The 12,154-nt window shown below is 33.6% G+C and overlaps 1 protein-coding gene across 1 annotated transcript in view; it reads right to left on the bottom strand.

The window, feature by feature from the left end:
• Positions 1 to 12,154, bottom strand: part of LOC135142642 (dual specificity protein kinase TTK-like) — a 14,296-nt gene extending 2,142 nt beyond the window's left edge. The window contains exons 1-3 of the mRNA XM_064074390.1: positions 11,860 to 12,154; positions 11,106 to 11,813; positions 10,597 to 10,987 (exon numbers count right to left, since the gene is read on the bottom strand). Of these exons, the coding sequence (XP_063930460.1) occupies positions 10,597 to 10,987; positions 11,106 to 11,813; positions 11,860 to 11,954 (1,194 nt within the window). The 5' untranslated portion in view covers positions 11,955 to 12,154. The remainder of the gene's footprint in view (positions 1 to 10,596; positions 10,988 to 11,105; positions 11,814 to 11,859) is intronic.

Raw genomic sequence — 12,154 nt, 5'->3', positions numbered from 1 at the left:
ACAGTTTTGACCTAACATGATATTTTATTTGCACAAGTTTATTTCACACCAGATCTTTGTTTTATAAATCTTTGCTAAGTTTTGATCATGTAAATGTTTTGTTGATGAATGTTTCTCTCATATAAATTATCTGATGTCCAAATTTAATCTCAATTAAGAATTATTTGTTGACTGAATTTCCGTAAGAGTGTATGGCGAATTTAAATGTTGTTTATTGCTCTTTGTTGAAACTTTAACACTTGTTCGGTTGTCATTTAATACCAGAGTCATAGAGATTGAACATTTAAATGAAATTAAGGTAAATAACACATAACTCGTAGTGTACTTGGGGCGCGCGACTCCTTCTCAAACTGACGGGATTAATCGCGTCACCTGCACAAGCCCGCGGGTGTTGTATAGCTTCAGGGGGCGATCGCGGGTCTTTAACGCTGTCGACTTGGCCCAATAGTCGAGACCCCACTACGGATCTGCGATCGTAACCGCCTCGTTTCGCAGGGCACGTTCGTAATGGAGAGATGCGTGTGAGCAGGCGTTGGTGTAGATAGAATCACCGTCGTGAGGGAGAACAGTGACGATCAGGAGTCCCAACCTCTACTTGCGCTACAACGCCCCCTCTGGGTATTTTGCTGTGCTCGTAAATGAAATTGCTATATTTTGTTCTATGTTTTGTTCGATCGCCACACTCTCATAATGATTCGGGTTCTGCCATCCAATTTACATATGTGTAGGTCTTGTGTTCGTTCGGTTTTCATATGTGTATGTCTGTCAATTCGCGAGTGTTTTTCTTTCACATATCTTAGGGTGTTTGACATGTAATATGTCGGTGAATAAAACCCCAGGGGGTTTTGGGGAATGAAGACCGATGATGCCTTGGCCCTGCGGACTCGCCAGAAGGGCAAATCGAGCGTCTGTCGTTCTTCGTTTCTTTTTCCTCCTTAGGAAGGCTCCTAATTTTGTCTATTATTTCTTGCGCTCTCGACAGTGTATGCACTTGTATGAAAGAACTTCTTCCCGCCATTTTTCAAAACCACAAAAAAAAAACACACAACGTAGGTTCTCATTTGTTAGACGATCACAGCCAAGGCCAAACTTTGAATTTTCGAATTTTTCGCGGGCCTTTCAAACTGTTTCAAGGTCAAATTTTAAGGCGGGAAGATTGGGTTATCACAAGATCATGGTCATTGTAAGCATGGTAAATTGTTAATCAAAAAAATCTCTTTTTTTCCCCAAAAAATTGATGACGTTAGCTCGACATTTTGCCGAATAAATTTTATCCAAAATGTGCAAACTATGATGAGTTTTTACTTGTGATTCAGCATTCCATTCATATTTTTTATTGATCAAATTAAGAACGAATCACCCAATTTTCCCGAAAATGTGAAAATACAAACGTCTTTATTTAATAAGAATTATAATAATGATATTCAGAACATTTTGTCGATCGTAGCTTACTACTTAATAGTTGTGATCTTCTGTTTTGAGGGGACGAACTCATTCAAATTCCTACGTGACATTCTTCCGATGTATAAACATAAACACTTTCAAGTTGTTTTTCTTATCGAGGATAAGCTCAATAAAATTCGCAATGGAGATTTTTTTTGTAAATTGTTTAAAAGAATTTTGAATTTTGGTTGGTATTCTATTTTTGGGAAGTTCTGAGCTGACCTGTTTTTGAGTCAATTCTAGGACCCCATTTTTCTTAAACCAATCTTGAGGTTCTAGGTATTCCCGTTTGGGAAGAATTTGAAAGTGCTTTGGAGCCTCTAGTGTCTTTCCTTATAATAATTTAATTTTTTAGGATACGTCATTTAAGTCATATCTCATTTGTCAAAATGAGTCTTATCTTAGCAGGTACTCGCCCCGCCCACCACCCTCTGTTTTATTAGAGCAGTGGTTCGCAAACTTTTATTATTGATGACACCCTAAAATTTTAAACAAAATTTGGCGGCACCCCGCCAAGAACAGTTTTAATTGTAACTAATTTATTAAAAACACTTTAGCACATGTTTGTATAATATGTAATTGATGTTAAGATTGCTTTATAAATATTTGTTTTCCATAATTTAAGCTTGTCTTTTAATGCCAAAATTTTTTCACTGGAGGTTAAAATATTTTCATTTCTACCTTGCATACTTGAATGTACATATTTTATTTAAGTGTTAAAAAATATTAGTTTAATAGGTCAAAAAATTGTTCAATATTTTCTGATTCAAAAAACGTTTATATCTGTTTTCTTAATTCCCAAAATTGGGAAAGAACACGGCCTTTAGATAGCCATCTTACTTCAGTATGAAGAAAATTAACATGTTCAGAACACATTACTGAACAGTTGTACCATATTAATAAAATCAGATCATCAATTATTATTTTTTAAAGTTGGTTCTGTGCTTATATTTATTAAAATCATTATAAAATTTTCGCGACACCCTCTTGGGGGATCCGCGGCACCCTAGTGTGCCGCGGCACCCAGTTTGCGAACCACTGTATTAGAGGATACGTCATTTGCCAAAATCGGTCTTATTTTAGCAGTTACTAGCCCCGCCCACCCACCCTCTCTTTTCTTAGATGCTATGTCATTTGTCAAAGTGAGTGTTATCTTAGCTGGTATTAGCCCCGCCCACCCGCCCTCTCTTTTCTTAGAAGGTATCTCATTTGCCAAATTCAGTCTTATCTTAGCAGCTGCTAGCCCCGCCCACCCACCCTCTCTTTTCTTAGAGGGTATGTCATTTGCCAAAATCAGTTTTATCTTAGCTAGTACTTGCTAAGATAAGACTGATTGTGGTAAATTACATACCCTCCAAGAAAATAGAGGGCAGAGGGGAGGCGGAGCTAGTACTTGTTAACGTAAGACTGATTTTGGTAAATGACATACTCTTTAAAAAAATAAAGGGTGGGTGGGGGGCGTTAGTATTCGCTAAAATAAGACTGATTGTGGCAAATAATCTACCTTCTAAGAAAATAGAGGGCGGGTGGGTGGGGCTGGTACTTGATAAGATAAGACTGAGTTTGGTAAATGACGTATCCTCTAAGAAAATAATGGGCAGGTGGGCGGGAGTAAAACTTGCTAAGATAGAGAGTAGTTACTGGAATGATGAAGGGGTGGGTGGGCGGGGCTACTATTTGCCCATAAAAGTAGAAAAAAGCTAAACTTAGCTTACTTTTACAAAAAATGATCAAAATTTGGAAACATTACGAGCTTACTTACATGCACAAGGCAGGAATTTTGAACATCTTCTCTAGTGTTTAGTTGGTTATACTTTAATGGATTTTTCTTTCATTGGTTTTGTTGCTGTTTATAATTTATAAATGTCTGATTAAATGTTTTTCTTATTTATTTATTAATACAAAATAATAGCTTGTTTTATTAATAATAATTAGGCTTCGGATCGTAGGTTTTTTGCCTTTTTATATCTACTTCAGACATTGCAGAGAAATTTATATGTTCATTCCGAATTTAAAAAAATCTGTTTATTTAACGCCCATTTATTACTACCTAAAATGCCTAATTTACCGTTAGAGACCTAAACTGTTAATTAAACGACCTAATTGTAAATTTTAAAAGGTTTAAAATAGGATTCCACGACCAACGAAGCGGACATGCTTGCACAATAGAGATTTTCCGTGAATTCATTGCTTTGGCTGGCAGATTGTATAAAAATGGGTTGTAAACAATGCCCTTGAGTTTAATGGTACGGGTTGGTGTCGCCAACTGACAACGCTGACCTGCATTTCATTTAGATTATAGCCGGAAGGAGGTGAATCTCTGAAAAAGCATTTTATTTTAGAAGTTTATTGTTAGTGATACTGAGTGTCTTTGCGTGTTAGTGCGTGTGCTGGGGTCGGTTTTGATTTTTGTGCATACAGTAAAGAATCCTCAAAATGCCTAAGGTAAAATTATCTATGAAAGATAAAATCAAATTATGGTTAGGGAATAATTTGGACACTAATTTTCAATTTCCTTCTTCAACCAAAGACAATGAGTTATTCTGCAAAGTGTGTGGAAAAGTTGTAAGTAAACATTTAAAATACTGGAGCTTGAATTATGTTCACATTTTTGTTTCCTAGTTTAAGTGCGAAAAAAAATCACACTTTGAACAACACTGCAGTGGCGATGTACATAAAAGAACAAGAATAAATCCAGTAAACAGACTTTATTAAACATTTGTTCCGACAATGATTTTACGCAATTTTGCACCTATTTATGTAGGGCATTTACCCCAGCAAATATTCCATGGAATAAAGTTAGTTGTCCTGAGTTTAAAAATTGTATGCATAAATATACAGGAAGGCATTTACCCTCAGAAAGCACTCCGAGAAAAAATTATTTACCAAAAGATTACGATATGGTGAGCACTAGAATTTTTATTTAAAAACTTTTTAACATAAATTTTATAATTTACAGGTACTTAATTAAACAAATTAGAAATTTTATTGGCAATAATGATATATGGATTAGCGTCGATTAGACGACGGCAGATTAGGAAGATGCATAGCCCATTTAGTAATTGGAAAGTTATCTACTGAAGAAGCTGGCCGTCCATTTCTACTAGCTTTGAAGCAGCTTGGTAAAATTCATAGCAACACAATCTCGAGATTTATAAACGAATTACTGGGTGTGCTATTGATAATTTTAAGCATTGAAATTATTATAATTTATTTAATTGTTAATTTGTAGCTTTATTGTGGCCAAAAGGAACTGAACACAAAAAAGTTAAATGGTTTGTATCAGATGGTGCTTCATACATGATCAAAACTGGTAGTAATTTGAAGGTGTTTTATGAAAATATAACACACTTAACATGTATGACACATGGGTTACATTTAGTGTGTGAAACAATTAGACTGAATTATCCAGATCTCAATGGGATAATTAGCAATGTTAAGAAAATCTTTTTAAAAGCACCAATAAGAGTAGAGTTTTATAAAAACAGTTTACCAAATACACCTCTCCCCCCTGAACCTGTATTAACCAGGTGGGGCACTTGGATTCAAGCAGCATCATGCAGAACACTTTGATGTTTTAAAACAAGTCAGTAAATATATAATGTTTTTTTTTTACTATCATTCTTATATTGAATATTTTTAGGTTGTAATGTCATTTGAAGCCACAGATGCACAAAGCATTAAAACAGCTCAAGAATTCCTGAATAAATGCAAAAGAATAATTAGAAACTATAGGTTTAAAATTAAACCAAAGTATGGAAATTGTGGAAAAAAGTGTATACATCTTTAAAAAACACACCAGGAAAGGTGGGGGAAATGGCGTTCCAAAAATTATGTTCTCTATTAAAAAAGAATCCAGGATACGATTTTATATGTTCAGTAAATAACGTAATTTGCGGTAATGGAAATGCTACCAACAATACATACATAAATGAAAACGTAGATCAATATTTAATTTTGCACCCACCACTTCTTGTGATGTGCAACGCACGTTTTCAAAACTTGAAAGTGTTTTAAGCGATCAAAGGTGTAAATTTACAATCGAAAATTTAGAGAAATATATAGGTTGCTTTTGCTCATTTTAAATACCTGAATTAATATTTTATTTTTTGTTAAGTGCGACTTGCTTTAATTTGATCACCATTTTTTTGCGATAACTTAGAATTAGTGGACGCAACTATAGATCGTTTATTTATTTAATCATTTTTTTGTTTGTTACACAAAATATTTGTTTCTATAATGTTTTGTTGAATGTTTTTTTTTAATATATATTTTTTTGATGTATGCTTTTTCGTTGAGCAAATATTTTTTCCTCCAGGTTTTTAATCTAAACCAAGATTTTTATAACCTAATTCGTCAATTTTGGGACCTAAAAATGTCTCCTTTTATTCATTTTTTAACGACCTAAAATCCGAAACCTAATAATAATGCACAACGATTAATGACTACTGGTTGTTATTAAGAAATCAGAAATATAGCGGAGGTATTCACGCATTGTGTGCAGTGTTGCCAATTTAAAAAAAAATGACGTTTTTTTCGTAATCTACAAGATAAAGAATTTTTGGAGTTTTAACTCCTTTCTTTTCGTATTGTATGTAGAACACGTATTCGACACCGACACCGATCTGAATTGAGTCTGAACATAGGCATGTAACGCCGCACAATAGAAAGAAAGAGAAATAAACTATTTAATAAAATGTGTTCGTTTGACTGTTCCAACGACTAAATTAGGTACAACAATTGATGTCGTTTTCACACGGTTTATTACTCATTTAAGAAGAGAGTGATATTTATATCACTCATTTTAGCCACCATAGGCCACTAATAACTGTATTAAATAATAGGAATAAAGATACCGAAGGCGATCACGTTATGATTGAACAGTAATTTGTATTTTAAATCGAGTAAGTTTATAAATACTGTTCTAGCATTTGTAAATATTTACTTGTTACTTGTTTTTTTTATACAATATTATTATAATTAATTATGATATTTCTATATGATAAATAAATAAAAAAAGTATATTTTATAATAAACAACAATTGACAATACATGGATATTTATGTACTTTCATTAATCCAATCATCATCATTAATCATCATTTTGTCAAAAAATATAAATGCAATATATTTTTGGTTTTTATTACTTTTTAAGAGAAAATTAATGGTTTCGCCGCGTATATGTATTTAATTTATATAAATTGACAAGGCAAAATTAAAACTCTATCCGTGTGTCCCTGGGTCGACGCACTCTCTTTTTTATTATTTCCCGAAACTCTCGCACATAACGTGCTGAAGAGTGAATCGCCTATTTTCCAGACATCCGGTATATGCATCGTTTCATTAACATGAAATAATTGATAAAAAGCACAATAATAAAAAAATCGTCTCAATTTCTTTTTTTATTTATCTGAATTTTTACTTTATTATGAATTTTAGAAAAAAATACTCTACAAAGTTCAATATTTTATTACTTTTGGCACTCACGTTTTATTTGCTTTTGTAAAATAGCAGTTTCTGCGTTTTGTTTTCTACACAAGTAATGAAACGTCTATTTTTGAGACTCATGAAATTATTAATAAACTATTTTTCTGATTTTCTCAGTTCTCTGACTACTAATTTATAATACATAATTGAATAAAATTTAAAATGTTCATTTTTTTAACTGACTGGTTTAGCGTAGCTAATAAATAACGTATTTAGAACTATATCATAACATAATAAGAATTCATAAATAATTCGAGAAACATGTGGTTCAAAAAACTATGAAATAATTCCTACTTTGTAGAATGACCTATACATTGCGCAATTTTTTATGTGGAAAGTAATGACAAGAATAAAATCAAAAAGATGTTCAGTCGTCTACAATTTTGAAAAAGGGTTTTTATTACGGTACACAGATTAAAGTAGGCTTTGATATTTTTTCTTTAAGTTGGATAAACTGATTTGATGATTTAGTTTTTTGTGTCAGTAGTCTGATTGACATTTGCTTTGAGCTGGACTGCCACTTTTCTACTTCATTTATTAGATCAGAATTATTAGACGCAATTTTTTAATCAAGCAAATAAATGTTTTAATTTTGTCAGCATAGATATTTTTGTCATTGTGACAGATTCCCAGATCATTGCGACATTATTATTTAAAAAGAAAATGCCTAAAATAGTTTCACTGTAACAAAAAATTGTAATAAAAAGATGTATTTTGCGGTTTCGAAAAGACAGGCCCGATCTTTCTTTTTAAGAAGTAACTATGAGGGTCTTGAACATATTTTCTGTAATGTAAAAATACGCTGCAAAATATTTTTTATTTTTTTTTTTTCTCATAGGTGGGAACATCAACTGTGGCGAAAATTTTATCAACAGGGGACCAAAATTTAAAAACACCACTATCTGGCAAGCGAAAACCAACGGATTTATTTACAAGTTATATGTTTCGGAAAGACCTGCAACGACAAATTTTGAAACTTAATGAAAAAAACGAATATTTCTCTGTAGGTACTCTTTTGGCATATTCTAGGGAACAGTTGGAATTTAAAGGGGGGCGAACCACATTATACAAAATTCTTAAGTCAATGGGTTATAAACACAGGGAAGTAAATGGTAGCAAAATTCTATGTGAACAGAAACATGTCGTTGCAGCCAAAATTACTTTTTTGAGAACCTATTTACAGTTTCTAAATTCTTGTGAAAATTTGACTTTCGTGTATTTGGATGAAACATGGATCTATCAAAATGGTTCGTCCATTCGTCGCTGGGTGCATGATGCTGATCTAAAAAGCAATCCCACCAAAATTAAAAGTGAAGGATCAAGGTTTGCTATTCTCCACGCGGGGTCTTCAACGGGGTTCTCGGATGGTTGTAACAATTTTTTAAATTCAAAAAATAACGATAGAGACTATCATAAAACGATGGACGCGACAATTTTTCAAAATTGGGTGGTTAATCAGCTCATTCCTGCTTTGGCGAAGTTGAACCAAAAATGTGTGATGGTTTTAGACAATGCACCGTATCATTCGGTTCAGTTGGATAAACCACCCAGTTTTTCTAGTAAAAAATGTGAAATGCAGGAATGGCTCTTTAAACATAGTGTTGAATTTGACAAAAATTTTTTGAAGAAACAGTCGTGGGATTTAAATAAACCCTTCAGAAACAATAAAAAAATGATATTTGGTAGACGAGACATTAAGAGAAAGTGGCCATGAAGTTCTTAGATTACCTCCGTACCATTGTCAATATAATCCAATTGAAATGGCGTGGAGATTTTGTAAGAACTATTACAACAAGCATATAAATTCTCAACCTTCATTAAAAAATAGGGTGGAGAATTTATGGCTTGAGGAGCTTTCTAAATGTACTCCAAGCATGTCAAAATTTTTGTAAACATTGTGAAAAACTTATTTTGGCAGATTGGGAAAAAAATATGGGAAATCTTTCGTACGAATCTATACCTCCTTTCATTATTTCGCTGGGTGAATCTGATTCAGAATCTGAATTTGAAAATGACGGTGATGAGACAGATTTTCATAGCGAAATAATGGAAATCGGTTGAATTGTAGCTTGTCGGGGGGTGATATTTTTACGCATTTTTCGTTCTAAATTTACCAAGGTAGTATGTGAAAAACTACCTGACGTACAACAAAATAAGTATAATTTTAGTTAGATCATCCACGTTGTTACTTTGCACCAAATTTTAAGCGTTTTCATTTTTTTTGTAACTCTTCATGGACCTGGAGAAGGCGTATACTAACGTTCTTATTAATAAGCGTTTGGAAGTACTTAGTAAAAGCAAATAAAGAGCACTTACGTAAGCATTATTAATAGCTATATAGATAAATCATTCAATTTAAGGCCGGAAAAATGTTTCAGAAGAGCTAAACCCATCAAAGCACTAGAGCAAGGTTGTTGTCTTTTACCAACCATTTTAGTAATCTTAGAAAAGTGCAAAAAGAAGTTGGAAGATATGGAAACAGGCTGTTCATAAAGGTCGAAATTTCCATTTCTAAGAAGAGTGGGCGAGCAAAACGAACTGATTATTGAGAATTAAGATGAGATGCTAAATGTGACATGCGACAATAGTCGTATGTAGAACCCCCATTCATATAAAAACAATGTTTAAGTGAAATTTTAGTGTTTGTTCCTTACATATGAAATAAACACTTACAAAAAGCCCAATAACTGTTTTAAATAGCGTAAAGTTTTATGCTTTCTATGAAATGGATACCGTTAACTTGGTCATTGCTACTTAAAACTGAAAGTATCGGCAACAATATTTATATTTATAGCATATTTTTTAACCTTTAATTTAACATAACCTAACGAAACAAGTTCAGGGAATTTTTATTCTTCTGCATCGAATACCAACAAACTCACTAGATTTTCATGGCTAACCCTACTATATAAAGATCGTGAACGGATAATATACAAATGAGGTGCAAAAATCGAGTAAGCAGTTAAAAATGTTTGACGTACCAAAAATTGTCCAAGTTTTCAAAATCCTACGTTTAAAATGTTTGCAGTTAATTTTAGGTCCCCTGGTTGCCAAAATCAGTCTCAACAGGTACTAACCCCACCCGCCCGCCCTCTTTTTTCTTAGACGATATCTCATTTGCCAAAATCAGTTATATCTTAGCAGGTACTAGTCCCGCCCACCCGCCCTCTCTTTTCTTAGAGGGTTTGTCATTGGCCAAAATTATTATTATTTGATTTTATTTCACTTCAAAACTGTACATAGTAAATGGGTTTTAAACTGTGTAAAATAACATATTCCTACACGTGTTGAGTTTTTATCCAAGACATCCAGATTTTTGGAAAAAAATTTAATCCTCAAAAGCATCAGTAACTTTGCTTTTTAAATATGATTCTCACGTCTGGTATGCTTATTTAACAACAGATTAATACTTTCTGTATACTTCGTTTTCGTTCAACAACTTATCTATTTTATCATCAAAACTGATTTGACTAAAATTACAATAAAATAATAATGTAATTAATAACAGTATTAAGAGAAGTTACTAAAATGAGGAGGGGGTGGGTGGGTGGGGCTATTACTTGTCTATAAAATACTCTGCAGGAAAAAGTTCAACTTACGTACGAAAAAATCAAATTTCCGTTTTTACTCATCTTTTTGATTCTAGAAATAACACCTATTTACTTACTTTGTACTTTGGTTTTCCGTAAGAAGGGCTATCTACATTTGTACTACAATCAGTGCCACTCAAAGCCTCTGGACTGATATAATTGAAGGAACCCTCTGGTACAAATTTGACCACACTTGTCATATCACCTTGCATGCACGTCGCAATGCCAAAATCTATCAGCTTGAGGTAACCTTCAACTTTCAAAAAGTTCGCTGGTTTTAAGTCAGAGTGGATGATTCCATTTGAGTGTATCTGTTTAACAGCATATAACATCTCCATCCAGTAATACAAAAGCATATATAGTGGCATATGATTTGTATTTGACGCCGACTCCTTCAATATTTTGGATAAATCAGTCCCTCCAACCTCTAATACCACCAATAAGACATTCTCTTCTTCTTTGATTTCACTGAAACATGAATACGACTTGTGTAAATCTCCGCTAGAGGCGCAACTGTATAATGCACCAAGTTAACAATAGAAATAAATTGTAGATGGCGCTTTGTACAAATCACGAAAATACTTACAAATCGTACATCTTGATGATGCGATTACACTTTTGTAACCTCTTCAATGTTTGCACTTCATTAATAAATCCAATCGCGGAGGTCCGATTTTCCAAAGAAACCACCTTGATGGCACGTAGCGCCTTTGTCTGTATATTGAAACACTGGAAGACTTCAGAACTACCCCCTTTTCCTAACTCATTCAAAATTACGTATGTCACATTGTTCACTTTCATTTTGTGGAAACCAATTTCTCGAGGTACCGATAATTGCACTGTCTCTGATCCACTGTCATTTTGCTTTGATTTTTGAGCTGTTAAAACCTTAGTAATGGGCGTTTTAAGATATGGCTGCATGTTCACACTACATTGCACTTTTGTTGGAACTTTGTTATTAGGAGTGGCATGCTGAAAGTTCAACGATCGACTTGTTCTAAGAAAATTTGTGGATTTGTATTCAGACGGAGTGACAAACTTTGCGGGTTTTACCACTTCTGATGGTTTAGCAGGAGTATTCAATGAGAGAGCGGCGAAGTTCAAATCAAAACTGTCTTGAAGCTGTGGCTGAGGTTTGCTTTCATTTTCTTTATCTGACTCAGGTTTTTCAGACGAGCCTTTTGGAAATTCCCACGTGCGTCCAGAATCGGCTACAGCTTCATCGATTTCTTTTTGAATTTCGTCCAAACACAAGGGCATAATGTTGATTTTGCGACGCTGGTATTGTCGAGGTCTGAAAAGTGAGTTTTACGAGTGGTACGGTACATAGCGAAAATCACCTTTTAATAGTACTAAGGGCATTTCTTTCAATTATTGGTTTATTCTCGGGCTCGGTTTTTCTTAAATCACTGAATTCTCCGGTTAGAGAAGTCATTGTAGTGTTTGTTTGATTTTTGAAAATGACACATGTCAAACCAACGATTTTGTGTCAAGCCTGCCAACGATACCACAAACACATCCAAAGTCACTAGTTTTGAAACTCGAAACGAGGGTTCTCTATTTTTAGCAATGTTTTAAATATTACTGCAATATCTATATTTATAGAAGGTGCTAAAAAATGTGTAAATTAAACGA

This window comes from Zophobas morio, unplaced genomic scaffold, assembly GCF_036711695.1.
Source record: "Zophobas morio isolate AGI-343-1 ecotype UQ-CSIRO unplaced genomic scaffold, CSIRO_AGI_Zmor_V1 ptg000004l, whole genome shotgun sequence".
NCBI classification, from domain to species: Eukaryota; Metazoa; Arthropoda; class Insecta; order Coleoptera; family Tenebrionidae; genus Zophobas; species Zophobas morio.
This window is presented reverse-complemented; position numbering and strand designations above follow the sequence as displayed.